The 23,522-nt window shown below is 37.3% G+C and overlaps 1 protein-coding gene across 4 annotated transcripts in view; it reads right to left on the reverse strand.

Annotated features, from left to right (window-relative positions):
- Window positions 1-12,194: 12,194 nt before the first annotated feature.
- The window catches only part of STS (steroid sulfatase), a 106,892-nt gene continuing 95,564 nt past the window's right edge, over window positions 12,195-23,522 (reverse strand). For all 4 annotated transcript variants that reach the window (XM_032678769.1, XM_032678767.1, XM_032678768.1 and 1 more), the window contains one exon: window positions 12,195-14,283. In XM_032678769.1, the coding sequence (XP_032534660.1) occupies window positions 13,901-14,283 (383 nt within the window). In that variant the 3' untranslated portion in view covers window positions 12,195-13,900. The remainder of the gene's footprint in view (window positions 14,284-23,522) is intronic.

A 23,522-nucleotide genomic window follows, 5' to 3' on the forward strand; every position in this document is an offset into this window, starting at 1 on the left:
TGTATTGTTATTTTATGCTATATTTTGTTTATGATATTCCAAAGGGCACTTTACTTGACGTGACAACGGTATACCCTTTACCATTCTTATACCTTACAGTAAGATAAATGCAATATTTTCTTACAAGATCATAATTATTGATGAAGGCTTATTAGAAAAATTTTTACCCATTGATAACATGGGTAAAATGCAGAGCCTATTGTCAATGTCACCTGTTCTGCCACTTTGCAGGAAACAATTTAACAGCAACTGTGGGAAATGTGATCATAAAGGTTAACAGGGTGGAGATCATAACAATAGTTTTAATGGAGTTTTAGAAATTCAAGTTGTATCCTTTTCTTTTTTTTTTCCAAAGGATATTCTGAAGGTTTATAAAGGAAACTTAATGATGTGCATGCTTGTGCATGAAGAGAGTTTGTGCATCAGTATTCTAGAACTGAAAGCACAACCAAGGAGACCTCTTTGCAGTAGGTTAGTTGTTGGCGTGCCTTTAGGGTAAAATAGTTACATTATTTAATCTGGGAGCCATGGCAACATAGAGGCGCAAGATCAAGTACAGATTGAGTTCAAAGGATCAGGTTGTCAAGCAACATTTTAAATGAACTCAGGTCTGGCATGGATCTCCTGATATATCTATGCAAGTTAAATCAAGGCTTTTTAACTGTCAGTGTTACTTAATATAGCTGATACAAGGACATGGAGAAAAAGTTGAGAACAGACAATGTAGTCAAATGGGCAGCAACACTCAATGGCTTCAGTACCTACTTTCAAAGGCCTCCTAACAATAAATCCATCTAAATAAATTAAATAATTCTTATTGTATGGAAGGCTTTAGAGATTTTCCTCTAGTGTTTAGCAGCTATTATTGAATGCAGTCATCATGAGCCATTTATATGTTCCTCATATACCCCTGAGTGATAAGAAGTCCATGTAGCCAGGGAAACCATGTAGTCCCAGTCTTTTTATAAAAAATCACTGAACAATATTTTCATTTTACTTTTTAGGGCTGACATATTATTTGCTTCTCTACTTTGGTGAAAGGAATATCTTTGTTGATACTATGGCTTTGTTTCTTGGATGCATTTTCTGTTTTATTCTGGTTAATCATACCTTCAGGTCTTTCTTTCCCTCACTGTCAACACTTTGTCTGAAAGATCTCCTCACTCAGCTTGTGGGCTACCTCTGTATTAATGGCTATACAACCCCCTCCTCTTCACATATGTCCTTCCTCACTTCCACCTTAGCTTTCTTACTTTCCCTCTAATAGCAGTGTAGTGAAAGACTTAAAATTAATCAAGAAAAAAGAAGGGAAAGGAAAGGAAAGGAAAGGAAAGGAAAGGAAAGGAAAGGAAAGGAAAGGAAAGGAAAGGAAAGGAAAGGAAAGGAAAGGAAAGGAAAGGAAAGGAAAGGAAAGGAAAGGAAAGGAAAGGAAAGGAAAGGAAAGGAAAGGAAAGGAAAGGAAAGGAAAGGAAAGGAAAGGAAAGGAAAGGAAAGGAAAGGAAAGGAAAGGAAAGGAAAGGAAAGGAAAGGAAAGGAAAGGAAAGGAAAGGAAAGGAAAGGAAAGGAAGGAAGACTGTGGGCTATAGGTCTGTGTCAGATATTTTGTTAATGTCAAATTACTTCAGTTTTAGATATGGGTGTACTTCAGATTCTTGTGCAGCTAATGTAGACAGAATGAGCCTTTTTTAACGAGCTTACACAGTTGCTGGTTTGCAGTTTAACCTTGTAAGCACAAAACTGAACAAGGATTAATTTAGGCTGCTAAGTGATGTCATTCACTACTCCTTTGGAAGCTACATTTTAAGAGGCTTTAGAGCTTTATTTAGTAGTAGTAGCAATTAGCAGTATTAGTATTTTATTTGGAATTCTATTTGACATGTTATTTGACAGTACTTAGGATCATGATATTACATTGTAATGGAAATAGGTAAAGAGCAGAGTTACGGTGAAGGAGAGAAGTGAGAATGCAGAATTATTGTCTTAGTGATTCACACCAAAACAAACTCACATGTCCCTAAGCACAAATGTGGTTTAAACAGAAATAGAAACATGTATATATATTACATTTTCAGTCTGGGATCATAGCATTTTTTCCAACAAATCCGAGTTGGTCCCTTTTAATGTCTTTCATTCAAAAAAATAGCAGCAAATAAAATTAAGATACTTGTCCAAACATAAAATATTTTGAACATAGGCGAAGTAAAGAATAATTTCTTCATCACTACAGTCAGTCATCATGTTTGCTAAATTAATGCGTCATATCTTCCCCAACATTTACTTTGTCTGTCTAAGAATTTGGTGTGTTTTAATACTGACCAAAACAGTCTGGTGAAATCATACTTAAATATCTATTTCATTTTATTCGGGGAATAAGAATAGACTTACCATAAATGCTGTTGGCAATGCTGGAGGATATCCCTTGTCCCAGATCTCCAACAACCACTGCTTCTGGATTGCTTCTTCCTCTAAAATTAGCACTGTGAATTTCTCTTTCAGCATGTCTGGAGGGGGAACCTATGTGTTTAATTTCATTATTTACAATTAACACAAATATGACCTGCCTCTGGAAACTTTCAAAGTCATCTACATTTTTACATAAAATTTATGTATAAAAAGTAGAGATTTAGAGGGACTTCCTCTACCATGCACCCAATTATAGGGCTTCACTGGTGTCTAAATCAAACAGATCTTTTCACAGAATCACAGAATTATTTCAGTTGGAAGCCCATCTAGTTTCACTCATCCTGCCATTGGCAAGGACACTTTCCACTAGACTAGGTTGCTCAAAGCCCCATCCAACCTGACCTTGGACACTTCCAGGTCTGGGGCACCACCAGCTTCCCTGGACAAGCTGTTCCAGCGTCTCACCATCCTCACAATAAAGAATTTTCATATCTAATCTAAACCTGCAGTTTTTCAATTTAAAACCATTACCCTTTGTCCTAGCATGATATGCTCTGTTAAAAAGTCTCTCTTCAGTTCTCTTGTAGACCCCTTTAGGTACTGGAAGGCTGATAAAAGGTCTGCATGGAGCCTTCTCCAGGCTTAACAGTCCCAAATCTCTCTGTCTTCATAGGAGAGGTGACCTTGCCCTGCGATCATCATTGTGGCTCTCCTCTGGACCTGCTCCAACAGCCCTTCTTATGTTTGGGGCCCCAGAGCTGGACTCAGTAGTCCAGGTGGGGTCTCACTAGAGAAGAGTAGTGGGTGAGAATCCCTGCCTTGACCTGCTGGCCATGCTGCTTTTGATACAGCCCAGGACACGGCTGGCTTTCTGGGCTGCAAATGCACATTGATGTTGAGCTCCTTGTCAACCAACACCCCCAAGTCTCTCTCCTCAGGGTTGCTTTCAATCCATTTTCCACCCAGCCTGTATTTGTGCTTGGGCTTGCCCCAGTCCATATGCAGGCCCTTGCACTTGGCCTTGCTGAACTTCATAAGGTTTTAACCTCTCAATTCTGCCCAGGTCACCCTGGAAGGCATCCCTTCCCTCCAGTATGTTGACCCCACGAGTTAGCTTCTGTTACTGGCAAATTTGCTGAGGGTACACACTTGATCCCACTGTCTGTGTCACTGACAAAGATGTCAAACAGCACTGGTCTCAACACCCACTCTTGAGGAATGTCACTCATGACATTGAGCCATGACATTGAGCCACTCATGACAACCCTCTGAGTGCAACCATTCAACCAATTCCTCATCCGCTAAGTGATCCATCTATTAAATCCACATTTCTCCAGTTTGGAAAACAGGATGTTGCATGGAACAGTCTCAAATGTTTTGCACAAGTCCAGGTAGATAACATCAGTCAGTACTCCCTCAACCACCAACGATGTAACCCCATTCTAGAAGGCCACCAAATTTGTCATACAGGGTTTGCCCTAGTGAACACATGTCAGCAGTTGCTAATCACCTCCTTATTTTCCATATGCCTTAGCATAGTTTACAGCAGAATCTGCTCCATGATCTTGCCAGGCACAAAGGTGAGACTGACTGGCCTGTAGTACCCTGTGTTTTCCTTTCCACACTTTTTGGGGGTCATGTTCCCCCTTTTCTGGTCACTGGAAACTTCACCAGACTGCCACCACTTCTCAAATATATTTTCCCATCCAAGTAAAACTGGAGCTGGTGTACACTTTTTTAAAATATCTTTCTGTGGTTACTTGACAAATTCATATACTTCTTGCTTGAATCCAGGTTTCCAAGATTTATTTGCTGTCCTGCCAACAGCATTTTATTTCTGTGGAGCCATAAGCAACGTGATGGTAGTTAATGCTGGGCTTAGCTCATTTCTAACTCCATCTTTCACCTCTCATTTAAATATTTTCTTTTCCTCTCTTTTAACAGTGGAACCTAACAGATTCATTGTTGCTTCTTGTGACACTTTATAGCTGGATAGTAGTTGACCGTCAGTGCCTTTGGATTTATCCCCCCAGAAAGCTCTTCATTGTTCTGTTATTTTTTTATTATCTTTTTTAGCCACTACATTCTACATCATGATCTTTATGGTAAACAGTATCCTAGTAACAGAAGTAATTGGCTGTTGAGCTCAGAAAAAAAATGTTAACTTGCACTGTATTTTCAACAAAAAGCAAGGCTGGAGACAAACTTGCAAATATCTGATGGATATAGCCTAAAATTATGGAATGGGAAAGGTTGGAAACAACTGGCCTTAAAAATATGCAAAATATTTTTGTTTAGAGTAAATTACACATATTGATAATAAGAGTAAAACATTATACATGACTGAATCTGTGTATCTTCTCTTGTGAAGGGTCTCATTCAGCAAAGTTCCTGAACACAGTGGAACGCTGAAGACAGCTAAATTGCAAGCCTGTGCTTAAATGCCCAGCTGAACTAGGATCTTTCTGCCTGTGTTTTTACTAGATATGTGCTTAGTTGTGTGATAATACAGTATATTAGGAAATGAAGTCCATTAAGGTGCTGCAACTAGTTTTATACCTAATATAATGCAGCATAAACATTTTTAACTTAAAAAACAAACTGAAAAAAAATGCTTAGCAGATGGAGCCCTAAAATATTTTTTCATGCATAATTCAGTGCAGTTTATATGTTTGTTCAGCTACGAAATATTTCTGAAGATACAAGAAGATGGGAAATGTATCACATGCACATAACAATGCAAATGTTTTAACACTTAAACATTCACTATAGTAGAGATTGAGAGTTGTATATTAAATGTCATGACTTTTTTCCAGAAGTTCAGCAGTATTCTTTGAGTCAAGTCCTTTCAACATAATCATAATTGATGTTAAAACAAAAATGTAAATTAAAAAGATCCTTATTTACTGTTGGCAAAACTCTATTCTAATTGAAATATCTCACCATAGTAAAATAATTAAAATGTGAGATAAAAAATTTTTTAATATGACCTTAAAAACAAATTGCTTGACCCCTCTAAAGATAACACTTTTAACTTCTTCCAATAAGATATTTCTTCGCTTTCTTGCAGAGCATGGGAGAGACAAAAAGAACTGAAGATCAGTGCAAAAAAACCCAAAAAAACCCCAGGCAAACAAAGAAGTTTACTCTTAAAAAAATTGCTTTAGGTGAAAATTAGGTATTTAGTTGCAAAATTGATTATGAAAATCTGCGTTTGGATACTGTTTAAAGTATTTAAATTTCATATATGCCTCACTATTTAAAAAAGCTTTAAAGATTCCAGGAGAAAGAAGTAGTATTACACTCCCTAAAAACAGATGTCTTGAGATTTTATGCTGTTTTAACTGTACCCTGTGCCTTTTTTTTCTTTTATCTATGAAAACGAAATAAAGAGAACATTATTAGGCACAACTAATATAATCTTCACACAGCCATACAAGTTAGGCTAGACCCATCTTGTTTTACTCTGCCCTAGGTGGAAATGGAGCCAAATTCAGCTCTAGATATCTTCCTCATTTAACTCAAATAAAATAAATCTCAGACCTAAAACTACATTTCTAGCTATAGTGTTATAAATTCTTCTGTACTCTGAGAATATATCCTCCCTATGACATCTAAGGACTTTGATCCTACTTTCAGAGCACTACTGGTAGCGCAACAATGAGGTTATTTCTGCACAAGTACAGTATTCTTTCAAATGCCGGGATCAAAGAAGATATTTCTTTAAAGCTTTCCCTCCTAGACATTTTTCTAGATGGGATATGCAGTTAAAACAAAGCATCCCTAAGCAGCTGGCTGTGTGTGAAAAGAGGGGGGGGGGGTGGAGAAATGCACTGCACTTTCTGCCCTTTCTGTACAAGCTCTCCCAGACTCACGGGGTCAGGTAGCAAGTAACGGTGACAGAAAGTGACTTCATAGCCATAAGGTATGTCCCTCTCTGCTCCAGAGGCAATCTGTAGCCTCATATGATTAAAAACACTTAATCAGTCTTGAAGTTTCATAGCAAAGCTGTCATCACAGCCCAGGTGAGTGTCCTTACCGCTAGGGAATATTATCCTCTTCTTAGTTCTCTGGATTTAAAATTGTTTACTACTCACTGTCACAGTTTCAGTCAGAAGATGAAGAGTTATTTTTTTCATTCCCAGTCTGTATTCTTTCCTAGATCTTGATTTCTTCTCTCAACTTCTTGATAACATTCTTGACTCCTCTAAATTGACTTGTAGAGTCAATGATGAATTTTACATTTTTTTGTATTACAGTCTTTTATAAAAAACAATAAATTTTAAATCAGGCATCAAGTGAGGTTGACAATGTCAATTTGATCCACTGACTCTGTACCTTCTTCCCCAGCAGAGCAAGGCCAGACAATATGGAATGAGATTTTGGCTGGGGCCCAGAGCCAGTGTCAGAAGATGGAAAGCATGCTCAAAGCTCCAGTCTGTAAATATACCCTATGTCCCCTAAAAGGTTTCCTTATTCTGCCTCTTTCCTGATTATGTATTCCTTTGTATTCCTTTCTTGATCACCTCAAGAAAGCTGAAGGCTCAGTATCCTGAGAATCAATTAGTTTAAGCCATAGCTTCTCTTAGAGAATTGATGGATTTCATGCAAAGAAAGGGTTTATATTTTCATAAAACAATCTTAGGTAAGCCTTGGCTTATGTCAAGCCACATTTTTAAAGTGAAACTACATTCCCCATAATGGGTCTGGAGAGCAAAGGGAAAAACACAGGAGATAGCCAAAAGCAAGCATAGGTTTCAAATGTGGCAAAGATGGCAACTCTCTACACTGGTACTGAGTGCTTAGAAACAGATGGACAAAACCAAGTGTCTGCAGCACTTCTTTAGTATACATTAATGCAGCTGCTTGAGCTCTAGCAAAAGACTTTCCTCATTCTCATTAATCCAGAAAAGGCAGAATGCCTAGCTGCTAGTGTTGGCCTCTCGTGACTGAATTTTGTTGAAAGATAATCACAATGTTATGATTCAGTAGCACAAATCTTAGAGAGGATTTCCCTTTATTTTTGGTAAGTATATAGGGGAGAAGGATGGTGTATGAAGCAGCTCTTTTTGCAGAAAAATATGCTTTTTAAAAGCTTAGAAGCTTAGTGAGTGATGACATGTCATTGGATGATTGTGTTTTTCATATGTATCAGACTGGGAAGTGTTAGGATCTAAAATTTCTATTCTAATATACTCCCTGAAGTTTAAACAGTTATCAGAACAGTGGCATTAATCAGTTGCTTCCCAATGTATTACATAAGACAATGCAAGGTTGACAATTACAAACCAATCAGCACATTTTTCTAAACCTGAATATTTTGTCTGTTTGGAAGGAGGAGTTATAGCATAAAAGATAACAGTAAGGAAAAAAAATGAAAGAAATTCTCATGCATGGTATAAACTTCTAGTATTCTTTTCATCACTGAAAGCACAGGCAAACTATTCTTAAAGCTGGAGTTTTTTCTTCATAATTTGTTTTTTTTTCATTTATGAGCAATGAAGACCAAATTAAACCAAAGTTATTCTCTTGCAGCCCAACTTCAGTCCATAAGGCTTTTGAGATGCTTTGCATATAATCTTTTGTATTAAATATTGCTACCCAAAGCAACTTCATATTGATTTCTCTTAAAATAAGTGTAAAAATTAAGAGCTCTGCCTTATAATTTAAATTACTTCACAGCATTTTTCACATAAGTCAGGCACAATAAAATATTATCTGCATAAAAAGGCTTTATTGGATAACTGTAGAATAAATAATGCTGGAGGGTTTTTATATAACTGAGCTGACCACACATGCTGAATCTGTTATCTTCATATATGGCTTTATTTTCCAAGGAAGTACCTGCAACACCATTCTTTTATAGATAAGACTAACATCAATCTACACAGGGAACCTAGCATGATCTATTCTTTAATAGGAATGTTTTTTAGATATTTGGGAGATGCTGCATAAACATTGCAAAGCCTAGAATCCACATCCCCCAAATTCTGCAATGTTTCATAACTTTGACAGTACAATTAGAGATGTGTGGATAATCAAGCCAGTCTTTATCTTACCAATCAGAATAGTGCAAGTTATAGTGGGAGTCTGGAATTCAGCATTTTTCCATATGCAAAAGAAACCTTCAGTTCCTGCACCTTTTGTTGGCACAAACTCATCGTTCTCAGTATCAAACTTGCAGGTTAAAGCTATTGTTGGGGGTCTTAAGAAAAAATTTGCAATATCCTTTCTTTGCTGTACAACAAAGGTGAAGTTTTAGACAGATTCTTACTGTTTTTGATGTAAATAAAAGGTACCAAGAACAGCAAAATGTTTTGGAAATGCTATATGATCTGCCAGGGTGTTTCCAGGACTCTCTGAATTATTTGCAGTTTTAGTGTCCTGCAAACTGGGAGTCCCTAGAGCCTGGTTCAGGTCTTCTGGTTTTCCAGGGAACAAAATGTGAGACTGCTGCTCTCTTAGAGCCAGAGCATCAGTCTAAGATCTGTCATCTGTATGATGACTCAGGAGCAGCCTGCTTGGTGTATTTATTCAGAGGCAAGGGGTCCTGCATCCTGTGGGCTCCCAACTAATTTCCACATGACAGCCTGACACTGAAGGATACTGCTGCAGAACACACTGCAGTCCAGCTGCCCAGAGATGCCACCTCCTTCCTCCCGCAGTCACCTGCAGTCCTTGACAGACCCAGAGGAACTAGCAATCTGCAAGCCTCTGTCCTGAGGCTGGAGATAATCTCCAGACACCGTTTGCTTCCCGGTAGTTCCTAGTGCAGAGTTTTGCCTACTCTGTATTTCCTCCTGCCCACACTGCTTGTAGTGTACAAGGGCAAGGTGGATGCTTCTTGCTCCTCAGAGTGTCTTTCCAACGCTGCACAGGCAATGCCAGAGGAAAGGGAAATGACAGAGAATATGAAAAGCACAGAACTATTATGTCCTAATGTAAGTCAAAAACATTGTGCTAATTTAAGTCATAAACATATATTAAATAATTAAACGTACATTAAAACATTGTTCCATCTATTGGAACATAGACTTTTTGTAGCTATGCTTACACTCGGTTTCTTTCTTTTTCCATTTGTTTCTATATCAGGTGATATGTGAAATTTTTACATTGTTCACATATCTGAACACCCAGATCTCACATTACTGCAGTGTGAAAGAAACCATTGCTGGCAAGTGATGATTTTCACTGAGCTATGAAGGATACAGACCATATTCACCTAGTTCTCTGCAAACTTTCAGTTGGATTTCAGTGAGCTGACACCTATCTCCAAAGGCTTTTATTTCCCTTTTTCTTTTTTTATTTTTTCTTTTTCTGACAGTAATTTGAGGCAAGTCAGGACATCTCTATTTTTAAGAGCCTAGAATCTGTGACTTACGGTCCCTGAGGGGGAAACATTTTTTATTATTCCACATAGTCACCTGTGACTTCTAAAAAAGAGAATAAATATAATTAGAAAAATGTGACATAACTTTCTCTGAATCCCCAGTGTGTATCTTTTTTAGCCATCTATTCTCTCTCCTCCAGACCCTGATCCCACATGTGCTAAACAGTACACACAGAACTCATCTGCAGTCCTCAAGGTAAGGATATTGAATACCTCCTCGTAAAGGGGAATCTTCTACGTCATAGTTTTCCAGCATTTAAATTGTACCTTCTGTAGAGAAGGTGCCTTATTGACTGGAAAGTGACCTTCAACATCGTTTGTTCTTTCAGTATTCCCAACAGTTAGAGAAATACTGTTATCCTTCTTTGGGCACAGTGGAGGAACTGAAAAACAAAGTTAAATGACTTGCTCTGTGCCATACAGGGACTCTGTGACTAACCAGGATGTGATACTGCAAAAAAGTACTACAGAGGAATACACTTTTCTCTGAAGCTTAACTCTCAGTTTAAACTGACACATCCTACAAACAGGCACTATGGTATAATACTGATCATTAAATGATAGATTGAAAGTCAGTCTCAAAGTACCAGAGCAGCACATTCTCCTTGAGCCTTCTTTGTTAATAAATTGTGAATCATGTATATTCAAAAAAAAAAAAAAAAAAAAAAAAAAAAAGCCTGGAGGGGAACAGACCGAGGGGAGACCTCATCACAGTCTACAAATTCCTCATGAAGGGAAGAGGAGGGGCAGGCACTGATCTCTTCTCTGTGGTGACCAGTGACAGAACCCAAGGGAAGGCCTGAAGTTGTGTCAGGGGAGGTTTATGTTGGATATTAAAAAAAGATTCTTCATCCAGAGAGTCACTGGACACTGGAACAGGCTCCACAAGGAAGTGGTCACAGCATCAAGCCTGACAGAGTTCAAGAAGTGTTTGGATAATACTCTCAGGCACATGGTGTGACTCCTGGGGATGGTCCTGTGCAGGGCCAGGAGCTGGACTCAATGATCGTTATGGGTCCCTTCCAAATTGGTATATTCTCTGATCCTGTGATTCTGTAATAACCTGTTGTGGAAAACAAAACTTTTCCTTGTTAGCTCAGGCAGTGCCATTACACATGGTATACTGTCCTTCACATTTTATGTTGCAAGACTACTTTAATTATCACAATCTGACATGCCATCGCTAGAACAGAAGGTACAGTACTGAAAGGTATAATACATTTGCAATACAGGGAAGGTTTATTTTAGGTATTAAACAAAATAGCACTAACATAGAGTATGAAAAATACTGCCCTATTCTTAATAGAATCTTTCCTGAAGTAACAATTTTAAAAATGGATTTCAGATTTTACCGCTTAAGTCAAAGTATTAATGTTGGACTAAATTTTGTTTTGGAAAATATGAAGCTTTTGCTACACAAAAAAAAAAAAAAAAGCTTTTTCTATTCATAGTGTCTTGGCTGTGTTTTAATTTCTTATATTTCATAATATGAAGTTAATCCTTGCTAAACCTTAAATAAGCAGAAGGTTAGCAGAGTCAAGGAGCCCTAGCAGTTGAATCTTTTGACAAAGACCACTTTTCATTTTCTGCTTGTTTAGGGTAAAATAACCAGCACAATCATTATGACAAGCAAACAGATGGACTGAGTGGCAAAGAAATAGATGGAAAATATTTGAGGGATGTGGATGTTTAAAGAAAGGAGATTACAAAGATGACACCAAAAGCCAAGGAGAGTATGAAAGAAAAGTCATATTCAGGCAAGAATAAACCAGAGCAGTAGAAAAATTACCATTTTTGGACTACAGTCAGGCAGCACAGAACAACTGTTGTGCCTAACAGAACAAACAATTCTTGTACCTGCAGAAAGAAAATAAAAGAAATAACAGCAACGCAGCGCCATCCTAATGAAAAGAAGTAGATGTGGAGGTCCTTGACAGTACAAATTGAGATACTACTAGTTAAGGTCACAGCCCAGAAACTGTGGGAACAAAACCGATCCAATGACACCAAACACCTTGTCTGATTTAGCACTGTATACTAACACACTACATATTTTTTCCCACATGCTTCAGCAGGAATACTTGCTTGAAAAGTTTTTGTGTCAGCTGTGGCAGAGCTGCAGGAGTTGGAAAGAGCATCCCTCCATGCCATGGTGCTCTGGCACCCCAGCCACAGCCTGGACTGCTCACCCACTGCGGGGGGAGGCACAGTGGCACCAGCACCATGCCCCAAGGGGTTCTACAGCCACAAGGTGAGGACCATAAACTTGGGATGTGTGGATCCTACCATGACGTCTAGAGGCAGCCACTAGCACTGCAGAATAATACTTACACTCAAACAGCAGGGATCTTTCTTCCTAAGATTATGTAATACATTCAGTAATTAAATAAAGCACAGAGGGAATTATACCATATGAATGCCCATCTGACAGCTTTCCTGATGCAATGTAAATGGTCCTGAGTGGTTATCAGGGAAATATCTGAACAGACAAACTTTATCAGTACACATGGGACTTGGCCACCGACAAAGACCTTGCAGAGGACATACTTACCATCATAAACACAGGGTGGAACATCAAAAATAGGACTTCAAGGAAAAAGTACATTTCCCAGGACAGGCATCTGGATATTGTGGAGAATGAAATTTGGAATGAAACTGCAGAAGAAAAATCAAATAAAGCCTAGGTTTTACAGACAGAGAAATAGACCATATATCACAATATATTTTACAGGACAGGCTTCAATAGCTCACAAGAACCAGGTCACAACCTTTATGTTGGCTGACTGAAGCTATTGCATTACTATCAACACAGATCGCTTTTGCACCAAACAGGTTTTAATGCATTGTAATGTGGGAATTAACTGTTTCTTTCTGATAAGGAGCAAGTCACCTTCTATTATCAGGCATCAAATCATTTTAGTATCTTGCTGATATGTTTTCTTCATATACAATCTTCCAAAGAAAATAGTTTGTCTGCCTGTGGAGTGGAAACAAAATGTGCCTGAATAAGATTCAGATAAAAATGGACACAGAAATTAGCCCTGGAGAACAGTAGGTTTCCCAAGGCCTTGCTAAGAACTCAGAGACTGTTATATTTGGCTTTAAGTACTGAAGCCCAAGTTTATTTTCAGAAAATGATAGATCCTATTCAGAAATCTTAAAAGATGGCAAAGATATTTAAAGGAAGACCAAATTTTATTTATTTGTGATTACATTCAATGGAAGAATAGGTACGGTAAATAGATAATGAAAGATATATTTGTAGGATCGTGTATTTGGAACTCAAATATCAAGTATGGACCAAACCTTTTATTTTATAAATTGGGCTATGACCATAAAGGTGTGTCTGTATCAGAGATTGAAGGATTTGTGGGTTATCAATTTGGCTTGTGCATATATATATATATGGAGACTTATGGTACACACCAAAGTGTACAACTGATAAACAAAGGTTGCTGACATGCAATAGGACAGTAGGGATGCTCGAGAGCATCATTTTAATATGGACACAACAACTTCCATTACATAGCTCTGTACATTTTTATGGCACATACAAAGTTAGACTGTTGGCAGTCTGTTAATTTTTTCATATCCGTGATGCTTGTTGATAGAGATGATGTTGCAAGTCTGCTATTAACCTATCAGTTACCAAATGACAGTCACAGGTGGACCTCTCCACTATTATCTCTCTCTTTTTAAATACTCAGTGCTATGTCCTACTGATGGTGGATAACACTTAGCAAAAAGGACAGGAAAGTGTACATTTAGTAGCTGTGATTGACAGAAACCACAGCTAAATTCTTTGCTGTGTAAGAAAGAAGCTGAAGTTGAAGGTCTAGAAAATTATCTCACATAGAAAACGCCTACAGTCTACTCATCTGTAGATGAGGATGGCAACATGTTTTTCATGCTGTATGATAAAGGCAGAAAAGCAGTGTCTCGTCCTCCCTTTCTTGGCACATTTTCTTGACTGAAATTTTCTTCTACTGCAATGTGTCTTTGAAGAAAGGTCCTCATCTGATACAACAAAACCTCTGGAAGGCTAATACCACGGTGGTTCAAGTCAGACACCCACACTCCAGTTTCTGACAGTGAATTGCAGCTTGTTTATCCTGAATGCACTTCCAGTGGACTCTCTCCTGAGTCATAGTCACAATAGCAAGACTGAAAGAGAGATGAGCAGCAGAGCTGGAGCCATGGCTTCCAGAGAAGGTTGTCCCATGACAGCTGGTTAGGAACAGCCTGCAAGGATCTGGTGTGATTGTCTACTGCTTGGTGAACAACCCTGAGGATTTCATAGAAACGGGACTCAGTGTCTGGAGTCAGTGGGACTTTCTCTTCAGGGTCTCTGGACAGATCGAAGAGCAGTGGGGGATCATGTTGTGTAATGAATCCTCCATGGCAGAAGCAAACATGAGAATCATAGCAACCATTGGAGTCCTCAGGACTGAAGTTTGGAGTGAAGAAGAAGACTTTCCAGACAGATTCACCTGCAATTTACAGACATAAAACAGCTGGTGATAAAATGACAAAATGAAAATCCCCTGGTCTTAGGAAACTCTAATTTACACCACAGGAAATCAGTCTTTTGATATAAAGACAGTAAAGAAACTGTGCAGAAACTGCAGTATACTGAAAGACTAAAACCAAATCAAGCAAAAAAAAAAAAAGCAAAACATGGCTATTTTCACACTACATATATTCATGAAATAATTATGATAATTTCATTCCTTTGGAAAAATTCTGATTAACTAAATCATAGAAAACTTAAAAGAACTGTTTGTTTTTACATAAACAATGCTAAGAAGATTTGCATAAATATTTACTAAGTCTTCTTCAAGGTTTATTAAAGCGTATCTTTGTCCCTTGACCACACCTACCCACTGCTGTGCCATGTCTGCTTCTCATTCTGCTGATCAAAATAATTTCATTGTTACCTTTTTCTCTCTTCCTCTCTTTCTTGTATTAACACACTGCCCTCTGCCACATGCTTTCATTGCAAACACCTGGAGATAGAGTTTCTCATTTTATTAAATGGGATGACATGAAAAGGCATAATGGATGCCAAATTCCTGTCTTAGGCCTCTAGATGGTTTTTTTCAAATATAAATAACTGTTACAGTACTGCAATTCTTAGGTGACATTCTGTTTTGTAAAATGGGAACCAAAGTTCCTCATGTATAGGTTGGTCATTCTTTCTCAGCTTAATTTTCTCTGTACAGAAGCTGAACTGTCCACCCTAATGTAACTTCAGTCCATATTTTCACTGTTAAAAAATCCTAGTTATTTTTTGGAATAAGAATATGCAAATATCAGTTGGTTCATTCAAGAAGCACTCTCAAACAGGATGTACACTGGAGAATCTGAACATACTTAACAAGCAAGCTGTAAGTAAAAAAATGGCTACTCTTTTTCTCACGTATTACAGAACAGATAGGGAAGGTAGGAACACACAGGCACTTCCATGGAATCACAACATCCCTCCTGCAGTCAAAGAAGTATATAGCTCTCCAAAAATGGATTAAAGAATAATTAATTAGAGTTAAAAAAATCTGTATTTTATTCTTAATAGAACTAGGATACTAAATAGATGAGGTCTATGATATCAGATTACCTGTCCACTTGAGACTACACAAACATTGGAAAAACATAGTCATCAGTAATTTACATTTCTCAGAACTTTAATACTGAGGGAAAATTCTCTCTTTGGTATTTTGTTGAACTTTGTTAAGATCACAGAAAGCTTGTTAATCTAGTAACATACTTTCACAGATTTATGTGCACTACAGTGGTCAGTATTTATTAAGCAATTCATTAGTTCAACAGAATGGAAAGCACTAGAAAATGTGGGAAGAGCAGAGACAAAGTGGTACATGCCATGCTGTAACTACATGACACTCAACTTTTAAAGAATAAAAACAGGTTTAAAGAAAGAAATGTTTCAGCAGACTAAAGAGTCACAAGCTGCAGTTCTATACTATAGCATGAATTTAAAGGACAGTGGGTGACCTTAAGATTCTTTACAGCTTCTTCTATCCCACAGCATTTTTCACATTACAAGAAATTTTACCTTTAGGAACCAATTCAATGACAGAGTCTGCAGACTTCCAGTTCACTTCGTCTGCACTTAAATCAGGGTCGGACAGGTGATGGTTATTATACACATTAGACTGGGAGAACCCCCTGAAAGCTTCTTGGAAGTCAGCAAAGGGGAAGGAGCTTTAAAGGCTGGAAGTGACTTGCTGGCACAGACAATAGGACATGGCAGGTTTTAAAAGGCTTTGGCTGTGACAGCCGCAATGGCACAGTCTTACTGGGGAAAAGGGAAGGGAAAGGTAAAGTAAAGCAAAGCAAGACAAGACATGGCAAGGCAAGACAGCGTTCCTTCATCTACCTCCAGTAACATTTTGAAAGCTTGGTCTGACACGTGAATCTTTTGTTGTTTTCTCAGAATTTAAATAAACAAATAAAATCTAATACTGCCGTTTAAATGTCTTTGAACTTATGCACAGAACATTTCCCAGAAATATGCCTCTCATTTACTCAGATTTAGAATTACACTCTGAGAAGGTATGTAATTTTATACTAAGCATTGCTTCAAGTTCCTTAGAAGTGTTTAATTGGCAGGATGGACAGTGAAAAACATAAAAAGCCAAAGGGCTTGATTAATCAGTGCACTGTGTGCCTTTGTAGACCATGCAACACTCGTTACACTTGAGAATTTTGATTCAGGGCACCATAACATCTAGACAGAAGAACAGCAGAAAAAATTTACATAGCTACTAAAATGCCAACTAAAACAAATTCCAGCAAGTCCATGTACATGAGAACTTTGTGGTCAAGTTGTCACTGCATTTGTGCTGAATGACATTGAAAAGAAAATTTTCAGCCACCTTTTCTTGGTGTTAGGCATTGTATCACCAGGTCTGTTCAAGGGCTTACAGATAGCAATATAAAGTTGGGAATTCTGAATTAATGTAAGTTGGTACAAGAGACTGAATTATTGCACGTTGGTACAAGTTAAGAAACAGAGAACAGAAAGAAATAAGAGAATTGTACCATGATTTTTTTTCACCCACAGAATAAAGAATTGTTCAGGTCTGGCTATATAGAGAGTACACAGGATGTTGCAAAATGAAGTGTGGGGTGGGGACAAGGGGTGCATGACAATATATCATGTCTGAATGACATTGCTAGTGTTTTGGAGAGATGATGCTAGTTTATCAGCTTGCAGCTATAGATGTCATGATTATACAGTACAAAACACTGAGCTCTGGGAGAGCACAGTCTGTTACTGTGCAGTGTTTATCTGCTGCACTGCAGCAGTGTTTCTGTGAGGATCTGGAACTTCGTGTGGTGCTGGAGAAACAGCAGTGCAGACTTTAACCACTTCCTAAGCATTATAAAAACTAAAGCATATCTGTCAGTGGCTGTGGCTCTGGAGCAGCCAGTGCAATATACTAGGAGACATTAAGAGCTGTCAGATTTCTAATCTGTAAAGCTGATGAACTGTATAAGGCACGATATTAAAAAGAGAGAGCTCTCTCCCAGTCTCTCTCAGCTGATATAAAATCTCATTTTGTCAGAGGGTTAAGTACAAGGATCAAATTAATCTCTCAGTAATTAACGGTACCTATGTTCTGCAAAGCATCTGGATAGTAAACCTGCTTTATATAAAAAGATAACTATATGTGTCTTCCACAGTGAAGTTAGTAGTAAAATTGTCAGGGTTCCCCCACAGCCAAGTGTATCAGATCCCTTCTGAAACAGCAGGCAGGCTCTGAGTCTGCAGCACCTTAAAGGTCCTGTCCCAAGGCTTCACTGATACCTTGAGTCCATTTTTCCTGCTATTGTCCAGTTCTCTGAATTGCACAATAAGTTGACTCTCAGAATACATCTTTTCTTTACATATTAAGAAAAACAAAAACTACAGAAGTTGTACTTCTAAGTAGTCTCAAATTAAAATAGGTTGCCATTAGTTCAAGCAAATCTATTAGGAACATAATTGTTCAGTGTTCAATTTCCCTAACAGAGTCCCCTTCTGTTTTATTGTCCTTCACCCATCTAATTATCCTCTCAGACAGACAACAGTACCTCCAACAGACAGGTAGCAGCCATGAGATTAAACAAAAGTTCCTCAGTAAGACATATTAATATTTTCAAGATGAAGTGACAAACTGGATAGGGATATAATTTCTGTTATAATAGCACTGCTCTTAATCACTGATGGCTAACTTGTGTTTTCTGATAAGTAGTTCCTGAAGTGACTAGAAGGTATCGATGAATTATTGCCTGGACCTCATTTTTACTGAATTTAATCTATGGCAGTAGCTTTATAGGTTTGCTGCTACTGTTATCTCCTTTGTTCATATTATTTTGTTTCTTCTTTCTGTAGAAGAAAAAGTTAAACAAATCTGTTCCTCACTGTATACTGGGGAGCCAGTCCCTCCTTGAATTCAGACACCTTTGAGGATAGCCATTTGTGTGTAGCATACCAACATAAATTGCCCACAGACTTTTACTGTGTCTCAAGCATCCTGCTCTGTAGCCATTGTCAGCTCCCACACTCTAATTCACATTTCTCAACATTTCTACACAGTAGCAGATAAAAGCTGCAATTCACTTGAAAATTACTTTCTTCAGATAACTCTTGTTATTAGATGGAGTCCTTTCTTCCTGCTTCCTTTACCTTTAAAATCATTTAGCATTGTTAGGTTCTCTGCTAATCTCACATGTAGTATATATTGCATATATGTATATATATATATCTTCAATACTTTAAAAATTTAGAAAAGAAAATGCGCATTTTTCAAAGAGCTAATAAAAATATCCCATTTGAGTTTAAAAATTTGTAATTTTATTGTTCTTACACTGAAAATTTGGTTTGTTTTTTGTGGGTTTTTTTTTATACCTGTTTTAAGTGTCTGGGCTCTTATGATGTTACATTTTTAAAACAGTCAAAAGACATCACATTATGTCCCACCGTAGGTTGAGAATAACTGAGTGAGATTCAAAGACATAATGCTAGTTTATGAGAATCAGTTGTTGTTAAAAGAGGCTTGCATCAAGAACTCTGCAGAATATATAGTATTTCAGGGAAAACCATGAAAAAAACAACAGTAGCAGTGATTTTAAAATCTTAAGGATAAAACCAACAGTGCTAAGTATCCACTAAAATATAAAGGATTTTACACTGGTGAATATCTAATAATCATACTGAACAGCTGCTGAAGGAAAAATGCAATACAGTGAAACCATGCTCAGACTGCTGAAGACAGAAATCTCATGACTGAGCTCATTATCTAGAGTAAGCGCTATGAGAAAACTCCACTGAATTCTGTTCAAAAGTCAAGATTATCTGACAAATTGTAGCAGCTGACATTCCTGAATTCTTCATCATCATCTTCAAAAAGAATGATTGATCATTTATAATATTTTCATGTAGAAGGAAGTCCCAAAAGGGAAGAATCTGTGGACACTTGCTAAAGATTTGTCTGAAGAACATTTACTTGCTGAGTGGTCCATGTAATTTTCAGTTCATTCAAGCAGCAGCTGATGGTATGCTGAAGACAGAGGATAATGTTGGCACAGTAAAAACCCAACAAACAAACAGACAAACAAACCTGGTCATTTTCAAATGATGGCAAAATCCAAAAAGAAACCTATTCAGAATTGTATTTTGTATTTTGTTGGGGTTTTTTTTCTGTCCTTCAAAAATGCATTTTATTAACAGAAAATAAATTGAGAACAAACATTTCTCTCTCACATAAAGTGGATGCAATTATTCTGAGTGAAATGAACAGATCTGTAAGATTCAGAGAGCAATTTTCTTGATACTGAGCAAATGTATGGGACAAAGATGCAAAGAAAGTCCTAAGCAACCTTCGCAAATATTTTTACACGGACAGGTTTTTGTCAAACAAAACCCCCAGGAATTTTTTCATAAATTATTTTCTTCACAAACTTTTCAAATTTTAGATGTTGATAAAACCACCCTTGATGCATGAAATGCTAATGAAGTACTCAAAATTATCAATCTGAAAATTATTAGCATGTCTAACCTTTCAGTTGCAAGAAGTACGTCTAAAAACAAAGAAATAACTGTTCAAAGTTACTTTAAAAGTGAAAAACAGAAATGTTGCAAACATAGTCGCCTGAAATTATGTGCAATGCATAAATAATACTGAATAATCATTTGCTTTACTTTTAATAGTTGAAGAAAAAGGTGAATTACTCTTCCTTACAGGTGTCTTAGCTAGTTAAAGTGTTTTTTCTTTACTTTTATAAAGCTATTAAAAATCTTTAGAGAAATATTTTTAAGACTGAATCAGTTAAGCATAGATGACAACACAACAAAGGAGTTGGTTTTGTCAGAGTGAAAAAATTGAGTTGATGGAAACAAACACATCCCAGTAATATGGTGTTCTCTTACAGATGATCGGCAGGGACTCTGGTACAAATAATATAAATTTATTCCGAAGAAAATTTCTAGAAGTCTATTTTCTGTTTCACATGGACTTGTTCAAGGTTATGGTATTTCAGAGAAATCCATCAGTCTGCCAGTTTGGCCTTCTATGCAAAATCCAAACTTCATTTCACAGTTCTCATCAGGAAGAATGCTTGAATTTGAAGAGTTTTAGGAAAGCAATGGGAATATTTTCTAGTTTTGGTGGGGTACAAAATGGATGAAGAGGTCTTCGGCTATTCTCCAGATGATAACAAGTGATGGGAAAAGGAAAGAACCTTGAGTCTGTCTCCTAATTTTCAGCTTAAAAATGCATATGTATAGTATAGTGAAAAACAGGCTTTACCTTTTAGGAGTGCTATAACCTGCTAGAATCTCCTTCCTATGATAAACAAGAACAGAGAAGGATCTCCTGGGGCTGTAGATGAGATGAATATGTTTTAACATTTCCTTATATAGGACTTGGAGATCAGCATCATTTTCATGAAAGGTTACTTCAGCCCTGTGATTTGATTAATACAAAATAATTTTGGATTTTTTTGGTTTTGTTTGTTGGGGGGGTTTTAGGTTTTGTTGGTTTGGGGGGTTTTTGTTCTTTTTTTTTTTTTTTTTTAATAAAGAACGGTTTGTTGGATTGATCTACAGGAGGTTTGGCTTGTAGCTTCCATGCTGCAGCCATTCCTGCCCCTTAGTTTGCAGTCTAAACCAGGAGAAAGGGAAGGGTAAGTAAGACAAAGGGCAGAAATTAAAAAAAAAGGTCCCCATTTCAACTTAACCAACTGCAATAGTAAGTTGGTTTTATGTTCTCACTATGATTAGGAATAGGGCAAATATTTTTTTAAAGGATAGCATTTATTTTTTTTTCCTTCCCTTTATTTCTCTTTCTCTCTCTCTCACAGAATAGGTAGGGGAACACTGCAAATCCCAAGGTATAAATAGCTCTGCCTGAACCTAACAATAACTCTGCTGCCACTGACACAGAGCAGAGCAAAGGCAAGAAAATACTGTAACAGTATTTGTCATGCTTGTCAGGGGGAACACTTTCCTACCTAAAATATTGTTAGCAGAACTGTGTATCAGATGATTAGGTCAATTTTCTTGAGCTTTATATAAACCATTTCATGGTGTCTATTCATGCTAGAAATGCTCTTCTCTCCTTCATCAGTTACATTATTTCACACTTACCAAATAATATGTCCATTCTGTGTCACCCAAATTCAGCTGCAGCTGCTCTGATATGAGGATCAAGATAGCAAATTAAAATACTTAATGAGATAGTTTAGGTAAATGACATTTGATGCTTTTCTGCTTCCTCCAGCTGTTGCAGTTGAAATACTGAACACAAACAAGGGATTTGGGAGAGAATTTGAGGGGTTTGGAGGCTTTTCTTGATTGTGGTGTCTCCATGAAATAAACAAGATAAGGTAGAGAGAGAGATAAAAAAGCAAAGGGGGCAAACAAAGAGTGAAGATGATGCTCATAAAGCAAGTTAGGAAGCAGGGGAAACAAAAATGTCTTCAGTAATCTAGTAGATGAATAGGTTGCAATGGACTTCAGCAAGAAACAGTAATAAGTGACTCAGATGTTTCAGGCAGTGCAAAAGAATATTTCTCCTTGATATTGTCAAAGAAGAAAACAAGGGGTAAAGAAAGAAACCATAAAAATTTTTAAAAAAATCAACAACAGGAACAGGAAAAAAACCCAAACAACCAAAACCAAAAACAACTCCCCCAAAAAAAACCCAAAACAAAACCACTTCTAAAATTAGAGGCTTCTCTAGAGAGAACGGTGGAAGTGAAGGAACCTGTGAGACTGAAAAACAAAAGGCAAATGACCAGAAAACCCTTCTGCAGTTGCAAAAGGAAAAGATTCATGCAAAGGTTCGATCAACTAAGAGGATCAAAAGGAGATTCACTATCAGTGAGACTAGAAGCTCAGAAATAAGGAAAGAAAGGGGAATTAAAAGATGAGGAAAGGATGAAAATATGGTAAAATGACATAGTTCAGAGAGGAGAAAGGGGCTGCTCTCTGTACAACAAAAATGTGTTCTAAGTAACCTGAAGACTCATGAGTTATTACTGAAAGAAAAGTGAATTTTCTTCTGTGACCTACATACTGTGAATTAGATACCTGAAGCTCTCTAAGTCTTTCAGTAGGGAACTGACACAAATCCATATCAGGCCAACATTTCAGTGTTTTTCATGCGTGGTTACCCTCAAATACAGAAAAGTGGAGTGCAGCATTTGCCTTCTACTGTTGAGGAAATCTCGAGAATATCTCAAGAAAAAACAGCCATAAACTTATAACATGCAAAAGTCTAAATATCAGTAAAAGGTATGTCTATGTATTTATGGAAACTTTTTACTTATCACTACAAGTTTTTGTGCCATTTCTTTGGCAGGTTACTTTGTGAATGTGTGTTGCTATTAAGACAAAAGCCAATGACAAGGAAGGAGGTTTAATGAGACTTAATGAAGTTAAGTGATTTTGTGGAGGGACATCCATGCCTCCACATTAAGAGCTGCCCTACCACAAACACCACCTGCAAGAAAGAATAAAAAGATTCTCAGGGAGCTGACGGCCAATAGACAAGGTAAATTACTCTTTTAGTCTTGTGTTAAAAGTAAAATTGAACAAGCAAAGGAAGTGGCACTTTCTTAATTAGATTTGAAAGATATTTATGACAGTGCAACTCAAATCAGGACCTACATTTCAATATTTTTCTTTTCTGACCGTTCTTGTCAGTTCTTTCATGACACTGAGGCATGGATAAAATGCTGCTCTGTGCTATAAAACCAATTCACTCCTTGTATTTTATTACACATTCTAATGGCTATCTTATTTGTCTATATTTGTAGAGGCCCTTTTTTGAACGTCTCTTGATTTAAAAGAAGACACTAAATAAACTACATGAGCCTAAAATTCCCAGTCAACTTCAAAAGACTCCAGTAGTGTCCTTCCTGACACCTAGCACAATAATAATATTTTTCAAACTTTGAAAAAGGTGGCAAGTCATCTCTAATTTTAAATACATGGTACTAAGCAGGATTTATCGCTCATCACTGTGCTGTTACTTAGTATGTAATCTGACAATCTGGTCACCTCCCCTCATTTTGGACCACTGTACACACAGGTCATTATGTAAGTTAGTTACCAGCCTATACTTATCTGCTTCTTAACTTTGTTAGAGGTGTTTAGGGTGAGTTCTGCTTATTTCTCTTTTGATGAGAGCGATTAGCTCAGGTTAGCTCAGCTGTAGGCGTT

This window comes from Chiroxiphia lanceolata, chromosome 2 (assembly GCF_009829145.1).
Source record: "Chiroxiphia lanceolata isolate bChiLan1 chromosome 2, bChiLan1.pri, whole genome shotgun sequence".
NCBI classification, from domain to species: domain Eukaryota; kingdom Metazoa; phylum Chordata; class Aves; order Passeriformes; family Pipridae; genus Chiroxiphia; species Chiroxiphia lanceolata.